This window comes from Notothenia coriiceps, unplaced genomic scaffold (assembly GCF_000735185.1).
Source record: "Notothenia coriiceps isolate Sejong01 unplaced genomic scaffold, NC01 NC01_scaffold00007371, whole genome shotgun sequence".
Lineage (NCBI taxonomy): Eukaryota > Metazoa > Chordata > Actinopteri > Perciformes > Nototheniidae > Notothenia > Notothenia coriiceps.
In genome coordinates, this window is record NW_011340072.1 from 255058 (window position 1) to 271087 (window position 16030).

At 40.4% G+C, this 16030-nt stretch overlaps 2 protein-coding genes across 2 annotated transcripts; one reads left to right on the top strand and one right to left on the bottom strand.

The window, feature by feature from the left end:
- Positions 1 to 537: 537 nt before the first annotated feature.
- LOC104944009 (titin-like) lies at positions 538 to 8447 on the bottom strand. The gene is made up of 4 exons (XM_010769476.1): positions 8321 to 8447; positions 7790 to 7904; positions 1069 to 7335; positions 538 to 912 (listed from the first exon to the last, which is right to left on the bottom strand). The coding sequence occupies exons 1-4, from the start codon at positions 8339 to 8341 to the stop codon at positions 878 to 880; spliced, it is 6438 nt and encodes a 2145-aa protein (XP_010767778.1). The 5' UTR covers positions 8342 to 8447; the 3' UTR covers positions 538 to 877.
- A 1122-nt stretch (positions 8448 to 9569) lies between these two features.
- On the top strand, positions 9570 to 12783 carry gdpgp1 (GDP-D-glucose phosphorylase 1). Its single transcript, XM_010769477.1, has 2 exons — positions 9570 to 9616; positions 11463 to 12783. Exon 2 carries the CDS (start codon positions 11471 to 11473, stop codon positions 12551 to 12553), a length of 1083 nt encoding a protein of 360 aa, XP_010767779.1. The 5' UTR covers positions 9570 to 9616; positions 11463 to 11470; the 3' UTR covers positions 12554 to 12783.
- Positions 12784 to 16030: the final 3247 nt, after the last annotated feature.

Below are 16030 nucleotides of genomic sequence, written 5' to 3' on the forward strand. Positions count from 1 at the left end.
ATCATCTTACTTTATTTTGACACAGTTCATTGTGAATAAAACAAAACCATGACTGTAGTCCTAGTGACACTGAATTACTTTGGAAATTCCTACTTTTTAATTCTTACAACTGGGAAACCTGCAGACTTTTTGTTATTCTACCATTCCAATCTTCGTGTCTTCATACAGTAACATCGATGACATTTATTATATTACTAATAATGTTTTAATATAAGATGTACATCTTTTTGCAATGATTTTTTTTTTTTGCAGTAGTTTATCACTGGGTCCTACTCTCTAGAATATTTTTGTTAAGTATGTTGGTATAATGTGGTTTTTTCTTTTAACAATTGAAGACATGCAACAAAAGAGTAAATTGCCACAATCCCATTTTACATTTGAGCCAATACAACACAATATATATAAAAGGTTCCAGCATAAGTATGTGGCATCAAAATTTCACAAAAAATAATGTTTTATTTGTTTTTATATGTCTTGTTTATATTCTTCGCAATGTCATGTCAGCCAGTGTTCATAATTTGTAACTACACAAAAGTCGAAAGTAAAACTTCTTTATTTTTATTATAGATCTGCAACAAACCACATCATTTGTTGTTGTTATCATTGTTTTATAACCATAAGCAAACAAAATCAGGACATTGATGTATTTCTTTCTATAAAATCCATCATTATGAAAGCATATTAGAGAAAAAACTATTAAAAAAAGATAGGCCCAAGTATATCTACAAAACTGCAACCTCCGGTAATGCATTAGTTCACAGAGCATTCACTAACTGTTTTATCTGATCAGCACTTCATAAAGATGGGATATACAGTAGACAAGGATCTTGACAGGAACATCAGGAGATGGTACATTCATTATTGGGAAGAAGACACGCTAAGCCCCTGGATTTGTCTCCCAATCGGTTGTATCTGAAAAATAAAAATGTTTTGCACTAAGTAGAATAATGTGCAACAAAAGTGCTTAATACATTTAATTGTTCTGTAAAATATTTCACATCCTACTTAGACTTCTTTATATTTCTACCAAATACAACAACTCATGTGTTATTTATTCACAGACTGTACCTATAATTTTTGTTCCCTCCTTGGTCTCAGCTGGAACACCGATCCCATACTCATTTTCAGCGGTGACTCTGAAGAAGTAGATTCCTCCCTCTTCCAGGTCAGACAACTTGTGGAACAGTCGACGGCATTTGTCAGTGAGTCTTGTCCACCCTTTCCTGCTGATGTCCCGTATATCTATAAGGTAGTTATTGACAGGGGCTCCTCCCTCATTCTCAGGGATGTCCCAGGTAACAGTGGCAGAATTATTAGTCACGTCTTTAACTGCTACATTACTTGGCGGTCCAGGCGAGTCCAAAACTCTCACATTCAGCGTCAAAGAGGCAGATCCAGCAACGTTTTGCAGTCTGACTATGTATTTTCCGGAGTCATCGCGTGTTGCTCTTTCCATTGTGATAGAGCTGATTGAGCTGCTGGTGTTGATCATTCCTCTGATTCTCAGATCAATATCTGCTTTGTCCCATGTCACACTAGGAACAGGCTTGCCTGTGAAAGGCACAGTCAAAGTGAAGGTGCCTCCAACTTTAACAATCAGGGCTTTCCTAATATCAGTGGCAACATCAAATCTGGGCTCCTCCTCTCTCTCCATGGCTACTTCAGGATCTGTTTCAGGACTGGGTTCGCTGATGCCAATCTTATTTATCGAACTGACATTAAAAACATATTCAGTCCCTGAAGTGAGCCCAGTTACTGTAAACTCTGTTGTATCTGTGTTATGAACACCAACAGTCCAGTCTCCTTCTCCTGATTTTCTGAATTCAACTTTATACCCTGTTACAGCTGATCCACCATCAAACAGCGGCTTGTTCCATGACAGAGTGATGGAGGTCCTGGATGAATCAATTATGTTGGGTTTCGTAGGAGGAGATGGGAGAAACGTTGGATCTTCTGCCATAGTTAGCGGGCATGGGAGACTGGGTTCACTTAGCCCAGCTACATTCTCAGCAAAGACTCTAAATTCATACTCGCATCCTTCATGCAGCCCGGGGGCTTTGACTCGTAGGTCATAGACAGGCTTCTTGTTAACACGCACCCAACGGACACCTTGCTTTTCCCTTTTCTCAATAATGTAACCACTGATGCGACTACCACCATCAGAGGTAGGTCTCTTCCAGCAGATAGTCATAACTTCACTGGTTGCACTTGTTACCTCAACATCAGTCGGAGCAGACGGGATAGTAAAGGGATCCATTGCCTTGATGGGCTCACTTTCCAAAATCTCACCTTCTCCATATTTGTTCACTGCTCTCACCCTAAATAGGTATTCATTTCCCTTGAGTAGCTTGGTTATTTTGCAGGTAGTTGCCATCAATTCACCATACATTAAGGTCCAGGCAACTCGGCTTGTTTCACACTTTTCAACCATATAGTGCATGATCTCAGCACCGCCAGTCTCTTGAGGGGGTCCCCACGACAGGGTGCATTTCTCTGCTGAGAGTGCAGACACCTCTAGAGGTCCAGCAGGTGGGCCGGGTCTGTCCAGGACCTTGCAGGTGATAGACCTAGATGTAGTACCACCCGTACTCTGTAGGGTCAGAATATACTGTCCGGAGTCTTTCCTAACACTTTCTCTGATAAGTAGAGAGGTATGCATCTTTGTTGCAGTTATCTCAACCCGTCCCTTGGTGCCAATATTTAGACCATTCTTCGACCAAAACACTGTAGGGTTGGGTCGGCCAGAGATGTCAGCATCTATTCTTAGGAGGTCTCCTGCTTTGAAAACCATCACCTGTCTACATTTGTCCTCCAGTATAATTTTGGGTGGCTCCACATCATGCTGTACTGTAACTGGACCTGTGGTTTCAGAGGGCGAACTAAAGAGATCAGCTGAATTCTTTGCAATCACACGAAAATCATACTCTTCACCCTCTGTGAGGCCAGTCACTTCCAAGAAGGTGTCCTGTAAGTTGGTGAAGTTGCATTTAAGCCAGCAATTTTCAGGCAGCTCTTTACGCTCAACAATATACCCAGTTATTTTTGCCCCACCATCATATTCTGGTTTTTCCCAGGACAGGGAAACTGTGCTGTTTGTTATAGTGGTAACTGTGAGGTTGTTTGGGGGATCACACTGGTCTCTTGCTGCTGCAGGCTCAGATGCCTTACTGCATGGTCCAACACCAGCCATGTTCTCAGCACAGACCCGGAACTCATATATCAGCCCTTCTTCAACACTTGTTACCTTGAACTGGTTATCACTCACTGGGTTGCGGTTTAACTTTGTCCACAAGATACTGCTGTGATCCTTGCATTCAATATGATAACCAATTATAGGGCTGCCACCATCACTCTCTGGCTTGCTCCATGCAACCACCATGACAGACTTTGAGGCACTAACAACATGGAGATTGGTTGCTGGACTAGGGGGCTTAAAGGGATACTGGGCAACCACATGTTCAGACTCAACAAATTGGCTTTTACCATAACGATTCTCTGCAGCAATACGAAATTGATATTCAGCTCCCTGGTTCAGACGGGATATCTTGATTGAGGTTCTGGCAACCGTGGCTGACACAGTCTGCCATATTGTACTGCCTGTATCTCTTTTCTCAACAACATAATTACTGATCTGACACCCACCAGTATAATGTGGGGGCTGCCAAGACAAAGACATAAAGTCAGCACTCACTTCATCCAAACTGAGAACACTTGGTGGTCCAGGTCTTTCAAAAACATTAACAGAGATTTCAGCAGATGTAATTCCTGTCAAGTTGGTAAGGGTCACCTCATACATGCCAACGTCTATTTTGGTTGCGTCTTTGATAATGATCTGCGATGATGTGTCAGATGTGTGCACATTTACCCTGCTTGTCTCTTTCAGCAAGTTGCCATCCTTCTTCCATGTGACTGTTGGTGTTGGTACACCCTTGAATGGAACGTCTATCTTTAAGTCACTTCCTGCCTTCACACTAAATGTGTTGGACAGCAAATTAATAATGGGCCCAGCACTAGTGTCCTTTACTGTTACAGGTGCCATGAGGGACTTTGGTTCACTTTTTCCCTTGTCGTTCACAGCGCTTACTCTGAAGAAATACTCCTTTTCTTTTGCCAGCCCATTAATAGTTGCTTCAAGTGATTTACTCTCTGAGCACATTGTCCATGCTTCATCTCCCTTGGTCTGCATTTCTACAATATAACGTGTGATTTTGCTTCCTCCATCATGGTCAGGCTTCTCCCAAGAGAGTCTTGCACTATTAGAAGTAACACCACTGAGTGTGATTTTACCAGGAGGCAGAGGAGCCTCAGACACTTTAACAGCGTCAGTGGTTACTGCTGGCAGTCCAGTGCCAAACTCATTCACAGCCAGAACACGAAAATTGTAGAAACTTCCTTCTTGGAGATTGTCAATTCTGTATGAGTTTCTTACACAGTTGCTACATACGCTTGTGAATGCCTTTCTAGCGTCTTCTCGCTTTTCTACGATATAGTGTGAAATCTTTGCTCCTCCGTCAATGAGAGGTGCCTCCCAGGAGATGGACACAGAGTCCCTCTTTATATCCTTGACCTCTACGTTTGTTGGTGCACTGGGGGAGTCCAATACTCTGACATTAACGAATGCTGATTTAAGGCCATTGCAGTTCTCAGCAGTCAACACATATTTTCCTGTGTCATTTCTATTGACATTCTCAATCACTAACTCTGTGTAGGAGCTTTTTACCTCAATTTGAGCGTGTTCACTGAGAGGGCCACCATCCTTTGACCATTTAACTTCAGGCTCTGGCCTGCCTCTGATGGTGACAAGGAGTCTTAATGTGGAACAGGCTCGAACACCGACAATCTTCCTCAAGGTTGCATCCAACTCGATCTCAGGTGCCTCCGGTTTTTCAGCAGCTACCACTGACTGAGGTAGATCCACATGCTCTCCAACACCAGCAACATTCATCGCACGTATACGAAAATTGTACTCTGCATTTTCTCTTAGTCTCTCCACTGTGTAGTTTGTGTCCTTTACACCTGTGCTCGGAGTACATGCAATCCACTCATCTTCTGATGCTTCTTTCATCTCAACGACAAAGCCACTGGTGGCTGCTCCACCATCATAGATAGGCCTTGACCAGGTCAGAGACACAGTACTGCAGGAATAGTCTATCACTTTTGGGTTGGTAGGGGGTCCAGGTGGGTAAGTTGCTTCACATACTTTAATGTACTCACTTTGCTCACTGGGTGCACCAACACCAGCAGCATTCTCTGCAAATACTCTAAACTGATAGTAATGTCCCTCAGCCAGCGCTGTGCATCGAAAACGCAACTCATTTAGTCGTCTCTTGTTGCATTTGGTCCATCTGACTCCCTCTTTGTCACATTTCTCCAAGATGTAGCCCTCAATTTCTGAGCCTCCATCATTCTCAGGCCTTTCCCATGAGAGCACTATGGAGTCACCAGTCACAGTGCTGGCTGAAGGGGTAGAAGGTGCGCTGGGTGTTGTAAATGGATTTTGTGCAATGAAGGGTTCTGATTCCAGAAATTCACCAACACCGAACTTATTCACAGCAGCAATTCTTAATATATACTCTTTACCAGGCACCAGTTTTGTCACTTTGTAACTGACAGCTTCAACGTGATGCTCAACCCCTGTCCAAGTAACACGGTTGGTCTCCCTTTTTTCAATGATGTAGTGGGAAACAGTGGCACCACCATCATTTAAAGGGGGGTTCCAGTGAAGATTACACTTCTCTGCACTGACAACTTTCACCTTCAGTGGTCCGTCTGGAGGACCAGATCTATCCAGGACCTTGACAACAACGCGGGTAGATGTAGTTCCACCCATGTTTCTGAGGCTCAAGACAAACTGTCCCCCGTCCACTCGTGCACAATTCCTGACGGTCAAAGTTGTGTGAGTGAGGGTGTTTTTTACCTCCATTCTCTTTGTAGCTTTGTCAATTTCTTTTCCATCCTTGAGCCAACTTACTTCAGGGAGGGGCTTTCCAAAGTAATCAGCATCAATAACAAATGTCTCACCAGCCTGAACAACAGTAGTACTCTTGAACTTGGGATCCAAAAGCACTGTGGGTCCTTCAATAACATCCTGAGCGATGATGTTTACATTTTCTGAAGGTGTGCTCCAAACACCAGCACCATTCTTAGCAGTCACTCTAAACTCATAACTTTGACCTCCTGTCAGACCTGTGACTGTGAACTGATTCTCAATAACACTGGTGTAGTTTGCCTTCATCCATCTGCCATCTGGTAGCTCCCTCTTTTCAACAACATAGCCTGTAATTGCGCTTCCACCGTCAAACTTCGGTTTTTCCCACTGAAGTGTGATGTTCTCTCTTGTTATGACAACAGCTTCAGGTTTACCAGGTGGATCACACGGATCTCTTGCCACATAGCATTCAGATATTTTACTAGATGGGCTAAGTCCAGCAATATTCTCCGCAAAGACCCTAAATTCATACTCAATGCCTTCCTCCAGTCCATTTGTTTTGAAGCGAGCATCAGGTATAACAAGTTTGTTCAGCTTGGTCCATAAAATGCTGTTCTTCTCTTTGCGTTCAAGGTGATAGCCGATGAGTGGGCTGCCTCCATCTTTGGCTGGAGGCTCCCATTCAACCACCATGCTGTACTTTGCCACTGTGGACACAAAGGGGGTGGCAGGCTCAGTGGGCACACTAAAAGGATACTGTGCCATTACAATAGGAGAGGTGATTGCAGTGCTCTTTCCATATCTATTTTCTGCAAACACTCTGAATTGGTATTCATTTCCTGTCTTCAGTTTTGTTACTTTGATTGTGGTTCTTACTGTTGTTGCTGACACAGTCTGCCATTCTGTACTTAGAGTGTCACGTTTCTCTACTACATAGTTGTCTAGCTGACAACCTCCTGTGTACTCTGGTGGCTCCCAGGAGATGACAATGTAGTCAGAACTGATCTCATCAATTCTCAAAGGCCCTGTAGGTGGATCTGGCTTTTCTAGAACAACCACAGTGATTTCTCCTGTACATTTTCCAGCACTGTTGTTTGCAATGATAGAGTATTGACCAAAGTGCTCCCTGGCAGCATGTCTGATATGAAGAACTGTTAATGATGATATATTCGTAACCTCTAGTCTTGATGTCTCCTTGACGGCCTGACCATCTCTTTTCCATTCAATTTTTGGAGCAGGGTGCCCAACCACTGGGATCTCTACCTTCAGATCTTGACCATTCTTGACAGTAAATGTGCTATATGTTATCTGGAGGTTTGGCTTAATGGCATTTTCCTTATCTGTGTCAGGGCCAGTCTGGACATCGGGATTGTTTTCTCCACTCTCGTCAGAAGTGGCCCCATGACCTGGTGTAAGAGGATAAAAGCGTGAAATTATTACATTAATTGGGATTACTTTGCGGAGTCTGGCTGATTTTACAAAATGAATATTTTGCTTGATAAACCAAATACGTATTTCAATTAAATTAATTTGAATAAAAACGTTTATCAGATCAGTGAACACATGTTAAAGGATGGAAAACATTTCAGAACTTTGAAATGTGACGCGTTCAAAACATTGCGAGATATTAAGCCACAAAAACATATAAGTACGTGTTTGAACTAAGATTGTGTTGTTACGCTTTAAATTAGTCTCGTATTTGTTTCACAATATGGTTTATTGCATATATATCTATAATTGTGATTAATTTAAACATGATTAAATTGAAAATTGGGAGAAGAGAAGTATTAATAGTCACTATCTAGGGAATATGCGGCGTATTAATGGATTAATTACAGATTGGATTAATGCAGTACATACCTTGGACAATGACTGTTAGGGGTGACTGTGAATCATCTTGTGTGTGCCCTCCATCAGCATTTGGTGTCATATTTATATTTAGATTGGGAGCTTTATCTTCTGTGTTCTTTTCAACCTACAAAAGACAGTGGTACAAAACTGTCAGAGAAAATGAAATGAAAGACCAGCTAAAACAATCAGGGCAAAAATAACAAACGAGCATTAGGCTATCATAGTGAGAGTGATGTTTTGGTAACAGAAACTGTTGATGGTGTTAAAAATAACTAGAAGCATGGCGGACCAGACTGCCATCTGTTCCTCTAAACAGATACAACTCTATTATTGTCCAACTCTTGAAGCTCTAAAAAGGTTAAAGCCATTTCAACGTAGAAAAGAAACCCCATAATCAATATTTCAAATAATTAATCAAAGTGTAATTTGTTAACTGCCCACAACTATTTTTGTAGCTGTCGATGTTTAAATAACTTTTGAGAAATCATAGCAGTTTTACATATAGGCTACTAAACAGGCATCAAATACAACTGTACCTACTTTGTTGTTGCTGTCTTCCATAGTTTTTCACAGCTAGTTCAGTAGGTAGTTTAGATGAGACGCACCATCTGTGATGAGCCCCAAAACTCTGTGGTACACATTCACAACTCTGCCAATCACTGCCTGCTTTATCTCCTAAAGCATGCAGAGACAAAAATAACCGTGATGGCTCATTGGCCAGCTGCTCATTCTTTCAGAGTGAGTTGAGCCTCCACGGATCAACAAGGAAAAACTGGACAGTTGCTCAGCAGTAAAATATTGCTCACATTCTTTTTCAATACAATACGGCTTATCGTTTGGATATCCTCTGAACAGCTTTATGTGTGTGATTATTGGGGGTGGGGTGGGTTGTATGTGAGCACTTATTAGGGGGAACAAGATTATTTTGAAACAAATAGTAAGGAGGAATTTCATTTTATGCCCAATTAGTAGAGGCAAATATTGTACTTTGTACTTGGCTTTACCTCACATACATAACATTAGGCAAATATTTATATCTAAATGCATCAATAATAATATTCCAGTATATAATCGACTCCACTTCGAACGATAGAATTACTAACAAATAATTGCTAACAAAGCACTTATATACTAATAAAGGACTGGCTTATCTAAAGTTGAGCACTTGAAATGTTTTAGCTCTATGAAACCTGATGTACTTAGGCCTATATGATCCTGTTTTCTTCAAGTTTGTATCTTGGTCGAATGCACTTATTGTAAGTCGCTTTGGATAAAAGCGTCAGCTAAATGCAATGTAATGTAATGTAATAATGTGTTAACTCTGAAAGCAAATTATTTTACCTTTGATGCTTTGATTACATTTTGTTGATGACAATTCTGTAAGTGAATGCAGGACTTTTCGTTTGAGTCTGCTTATTGTGACCACAAACAAATATTGAAATAATGTAGGCTAGCCTAAATTATTTGAATATTTGTTTCACTACTAGGTGAATTTTAGATGTATCATGTGCTTATATTTAGTATAGTTTTCGTGTAATACGCAGCGATCTGTTTTTGGAAATATGTATCGGATGTAACGTTGTTTTTTTTGTCAAGTTGTCCTCCTTTCAACTTAAAACCGGTAGGCTGCTATAACTGCTATCATTACCGTATTAAAATGTAAATGTAAAACATATTAAACTCAATTATTTATTCAACCTGATGTCGAAATTGATGTACACAAGTATTAAAGGGGTAACAAATATTTTCCAAATAAAAACTTTTATAGAAACATTTATTGTGAAAAATTGAACCGGAAATTCACGAATAAACACCACAGAAGAAGAACACGTGCAGGTAAGGAAGCGAATACATTCATTCATATCATAGACACATGTACGATTAAATGTCTTTGGACCCATTAGTATACAAATTATCACTCAAAGGTATATAAAAAAGCTTTAAACAGGTCGAACTGCAAAAAAACTACGATCCAGCGGACTTTCAGCAGCCAGGCCGGTCACAGCCGAACCCTCGCTCCTCCACAGTGTGTCACTTAGGGACCATCTATATAGTATAGATGGTCCCTAAGGGGTCGGCAACAGGCGGACCGCGGTCTGGATCTGGACCCAGACGCCAACCGGACCCGGACCTAAAGTCAATACATTAATAGGGGAATTCAATTTTGACGGGGCGATTCTATTTTAACCGCTGCCGACAGGGAGCGAAAGAGACGAGTGAGCGATACAGGGAGAGAAACACAGAAGAAGAGATGAGAGAACGAGAAGCATGGATGTATAATAAGGAGAAAAGCGGTGAATATAGTGAGTTTAGAGAATAATTAGCGATACAGGGAGAGAAGCGGAGAGGAGAGTGAACAGGCGTGTTAGTGATAGACAGGGAGAGACACATAATTACACATGGCGCTCTCCAAGAAGAGGAAAGTGGACAGAGCTTTTAACCCTGAGTGGACAGACTCATTCATGTTCATCCTGCCCACTGGGAGCACAGAACCAGTGTGTCTCATTTGTTCAGAGACCGTGGCGCTCATTAAAAGTGCCAAAACGCCACCATGAGACAAAACACAAATTGTTTGATCAAACATTCCCTCTCAAGTCAGAACTGAGGTCACAAAAAATAAGCAGTCTCAGAGCCCAATATGATCAGTCGACCAGGATCAAAATAAAACTAAATATCGTTCCTGCGCAGGCTAACCGAGGCTAACCAATGAGCACCTGCATGTGTATATGAGAATGGCCCTGACACAATTTCAGCCCAGATTTACAAACTCCTGGAAGGATAAGCTCAAGCTCGCACTGAATATAAAAAAAGTGAGTGAGGGACTGCAATATAAGAGGGAAAGAAAGAGAAACTTTAAAACTGTTGAATTGTTATGATGTGTAAAGACTGATATTGTTCTATAATCGTCTGAAACAGTTAAGTCATGATGTGAAACGGTTAACAAAGAAAAAGGGAAACTCAAGCTGCTGCTACACTTTATTTTATTTATCTAAAATTAAGTACTTTTAAGATGCACATATTTTCAAAAGCTATTTTATTTATTTTCTCCTATTTTATTTTTAAATGCAGCCAGAGAGGAACATTACACATATCCACAGTATTTTACTGTATATCTGTATAGTTCAATGTTAATTGACAATAAATAGTTGGTTTTGAATTGTACTTTCTTTATTTGATTGGCAGTCAGTTGTTGATTACATGCAGACGTTGATGAAGCTCTATATATCACACTAATTCATAAAGCAAGTTAGACATTTTGATGTTCCGGACCTTTGCATGAGGAGATTTTCTCTAACTGGACCTTGTTGAATTTTAGTTGAATACGAGTTACACCAAACCAGTGTGCTATCCTCAATACCTTTGTGCTAATTTGGCCATTGGCTATACGTGGAAATTATACTTGATGATTAATGTGTCATTGCAAACGTTTTGCTTACGTATGTGTTATGAATTGATTTACCAAAAATAGATTGTTTCCAAATCCATACCATATAGTTTAACTACAATGCAGTATGATAGTGCTACTCTATGCAGAGTGATTGATAATCATAACTCGCTGCTATGATCACAAGCTGGCTATCACCTGGCTCTATGTCTGACTACAACAGAATGATACATTAACATACCATAGTGAACCTTATTGTCAAATGTAACGCCTCTCTGCCTCACTATTCCCCTGCAGATCTAACCATGACGCTCCAGTTTGTGTATAACGGCCAGGACTTTGTCACAGAGGCCCAGCGGAGCAGTGGAAATGGACTTGCACCAGAGCCATCACATTTTGACCAGACCATCCAAGCCGGCTGGTCAGACAGGATGAACAGGGGGCTCTTCCGCTACCATCTGGATGACTTACAAACGCGTATCATGCCGGGCCCGCATGGCTATGTGGCCCAGCTGAATATTCAAAGAGGATTACAAAGAAGAAAGCCTGAGGAAATACTGAGCATTAAGCAGGAGTTCAATGCCAATCAGTTTAATTTTAACAAAATCGATCCAGAAGAAGTCATATTTGAGATGACAAAGGTTGTTGAGGGAAGAAAGGAAACGGGACAGTTGCATGAACGTTGGAGAGTGGTCGTGCTGGTCAATGTCAGCCCTTTGGAGTTTGGACATTGTCTCTTTGTTCAAGAACCTTCATGCTGTTTACCGCAGGTCCTGACAAGCTTCTCCATCCAGGTTGGTATTGAATCTGTGCTCCTGAGCTCCGATCCTGGCTTCCGTGTGGGGTTCAATAGTCTTGGAGCATTTGCCTCTGTCAATCATTTACACCTACATGGGTACTACCTGCACCATGAGCTCCAGATAGAATCTGTGCCTGTCAAGCCGCTAGTTCCTGAAAAGGGATTTTATCGCTTGTTGGACTCTCCTGCAGGCTTTTTGTTTTACACAGAATCAGAGTGTGTGGTGAAAGTTGCCAGAGCCATTTATCAGGTCACAGACTTTCTTGTGGAAAGTAATACTGCGCACAACCTGTTCTTGACTCGCGGGAGTCCGCCCTCTGATCAGATACAGGATGAAAAGGATCACTGCTCAAGAAAAGGTGTTCGCATCGCTGTATGGCCCAGAACATCGTGCTTCGGTGCAAAGGACGAGTCTGCCTTCAATGTTGCTCTCTGTGAGCTGGCAGGGCATTTACCATTCAAGAACAAGAAGGACTATGAGCTCTCTACTGAGAAAGATGTCAAGGATGTCATAGAGAGGTATCTTCTGCCTGAAGCAGAGTTTCACAAGTTAGAACAGCACCTCACTCGCCATCTGACGGATTTATAATGCATGAACATTAAATGATGAGCACATATTCCTCAGATGTCCTGACATGTGTTTAGGTTTTGTGGTGAAATGTTTCTTTGGAAACGATGCAAAATCTCCTTTCCTGCATTTGTCCCATGCACAAAAGACCTTCTTACACAATTATATTATCAGTAAGAGAATATTAAATTGAGTAATTGATGTGTTGTCTTAAAACTTCAAATAAAATTCAGAAAGCATTTTATCTTAAAATGTAAAATTCGTTTTTTAGTATTTATTGTTGGGTTTTGGCTTGTCAAAATAGAAAGACAGGTGCTGTTCATTAATTAAATAAAAGGAATATGGAGGTACATCTTTTTGAAGCATTGGCTGAGATATCAGTATAAATCAGTGGTCATTCAAGGAAAACACCAAGAATATAATGAGGTTGAGGATTGATGATACATATTCATTAAATAGTATTTTTTTAGGAAACAGTGTGATGCTTGAAGGATCTTCTATTGTAGCAGAGGGAAACAGTCAAGTGTGTTTATTCAACAGAAGAGTTGTGAAAACTAAGTCACTGACGCTGACAAGTGTTTTTAATATTGAGCAAGAGTTATTTGACTGAAAGAGAGAAGCTTCTTTTATTTCTGGTTACACCTTAATATATTTATTTGTACAATATGTGTTCCTCTTTATTTGCAAATGTGCAATATCCGGAAACTTTATAACTTCAAGATATACAGTTCATGTTATTCTTACTTATTGCTGTTTGGTATGTGTGAAACCTTTAGGACTGCCACTTAATTGAATTGTGCTTTCTGCAATGACGGTAATGGAGTTTTATTCTCTTCTCAAATCTCAATTGTTACTGAGATAAGTAACAACCTCACTTTTCCTGCTATGACCAGGGAAGAGGACTGCTGCCTATAAACCAGGCCTGTTAAGACTGCATCACATTATTCACTGCATCTGCCTCATGGGAATTCAGTGGTAGCTCCTGTTGTGATGTGTTAGTGTAGTAGTCACCACCTTTCTTAACTATTTATAGTAACTTCCTGCTTCACACATTTTCAGTATGTCTCAGTAGCCCAAAGGTTAGATAAGTGAAGCTGTCATGGATTGTGATCACTTGGTTTACAGGATAACTATGAGCAGGGAAATAAAAGATTAAAAAAGCCTTAGTCTGACATAGCTTAAACATGCTACACAGATGTATACAGCTTTATATGTTTAACCTACAGGCAACAGTTAACCACACATTTTTCCTTTATTCTAAAGAATATCAAAGTTACAAAAGCTGCTTCAAAAAGCCAGGAGTTTCAGGATCAAGAAGGATCAATGCTGCACTTCATCCCTGAAGAGAACATCATCTGCCAGGATAACAGCACCAAGGTAACAGTGCTAAACCGAGCAGTAAGATCAATGAGCATGGATAAGTGCTCGTTCGTTTTAATGAGGTTATCCGTTGGTGAGCACACAACCACTGCATTGATCTATAGGTTTAGCTGCTGACACGCTCATTTTTTCCTCGTGAAGTAATTTTTACTGACATGAGGAACCAAACATATACCGTGACCAGGAAATCTGACCGAACATTTTGAACATAGCAAGCAACAAAAGCATAGCAAGCAACAAAAGCTGAAACTATTCAGGACTATATCAATGTTTGTTTAGCAAAGAATAGATTATTATAACGTTGGTTGTGTCTTCACACTTATGAATTTATCATGCAAAAATAGGGAGAAATAACTGTTATGTCAAAAAGGGTATAACATTTCCTAATATTAAAAGCCTATTTAAAACATTGTGGATATGTTTTCAGCAAATGTGCTATTATGTATGTCTTCGATTAGAAAACATGATTCTCTAACCATTTGTAATGGCCTTAATGACAGTGTTCAACACATTACCTGTGAAATAATTTATCTGTACAATTAACATTGCTTTTTCTATTGCTGGTTAAAGCCAGTTTTCTCTGTCATCACAGTTTCTCGAGGCCATAGGAGGAAAGCAAGCACATGACATTTAGGAGCTGCTGGGTTCTCCTAAATCCAGCGAATTTGACCTTTCTTACATAATAGCCAGGACCGGACAGGTAGGTTCGGATGATGTTTATTTACATTAGGGCGTCCTTGTGTGTACTTTCACCTTAGTAAGTCACAATTTGACAAAGGGTGGCTGAGAAAGGGACAAAAGCATCAAACAGATTGGAAATGTTCAAAGCAACTACCTGCCTACCTTTTAGACGCACTTTACATGTTACAATTAAGAAAAACACAACACTAGATGCCTGGCAATGGCTCCTAGCAAAGAAATATTCCAGCTCATAATCCCAATTTTTTTTTTACTCTTTAGCAAATATTAAACATACAAGATATAAAGTGTTTATTAAAGGTGGGGTATGTAATTTATTTCAGAAACACTTTTTGTATAAAAATTGAATTGAATTTGATTTTGAGCGCTAGAATTTGAAAATACACAAAAAAAAATCTGCCACTTCATTACAGAGGAACACACAGGAAAGGGCACATGACCAATGAGGGCACGAGATAAATTTGTGCACAGATGGAAGGCTGACAGGCAGGTAGGCCATCCAGTTCTCATTCATAACATTCGTTTCGATGTCTCACTATGGGATGTGCCTCCCATAGTGAGACATCTCACTCATGTTACTCTGAGAACCGGGGTTACGCTAGTATACCTATAGTTATTTTAGCCGGGCCGGCTAAAATGATTGGTCGTGCTTTTTACAGTACTACGGCTTCCAAAGATGATGTTTTTTTATGGATTTTTTGTCAAAGCACTTAAGATATTCATTGCTATCGGGATGTAAGAGCATTCCATGGAATATAACAAAAAGTGTCGGTTTCTCAAACTTATCTTCCCCACCTTTAACATCCCGATAGCAATGAATATATTAAATGCTTTGACAATAGAGTGGCGAAGTCACGCCCATCTACTTCCGGTCCATGGGACCTTATTTCTGAAAAATTATGCACTGAAGTCAATGGAGAGAGAGAACTTATCTTTCGATCCCGTTTGAATTGTGCCACGAATTACACATATGATGTTTGTCAATCTTAAAAAAATCATTTCCATGTCAAAAAAGTCACAGTTTGTCTTAAGACTGAAAAATACGCAACTAGAAAGACTACAAATCCCAGAGTCGCATAAGTGATGTCATAACTGATGTCACAATTGTTTTCCTCTGCTAAATATAAGAGATGGCTAAAATAAGATAACTTTAACAAGAGGCCTGTGTGCTTAGTACCAGGTTGTTATCATACCAGCAATGGGTCAATATTGCTCGTTCTTTCGCTTCCCGTCTGATGAAAGGACCAGGAGTGCCTGGCTGGATCAAGTTAGCTACCTAACTAGTAGCAAGCACGTTAGTTAGCATTACAGTCGTAGCCTTTTCATTTTTCTCTCTGAACTACCTGATCTTTTTAATGTTTAATGTCAACCATTTGTGCAGATAGCATGAAGTAGAACAGATCGCCGATGCTAATGTAG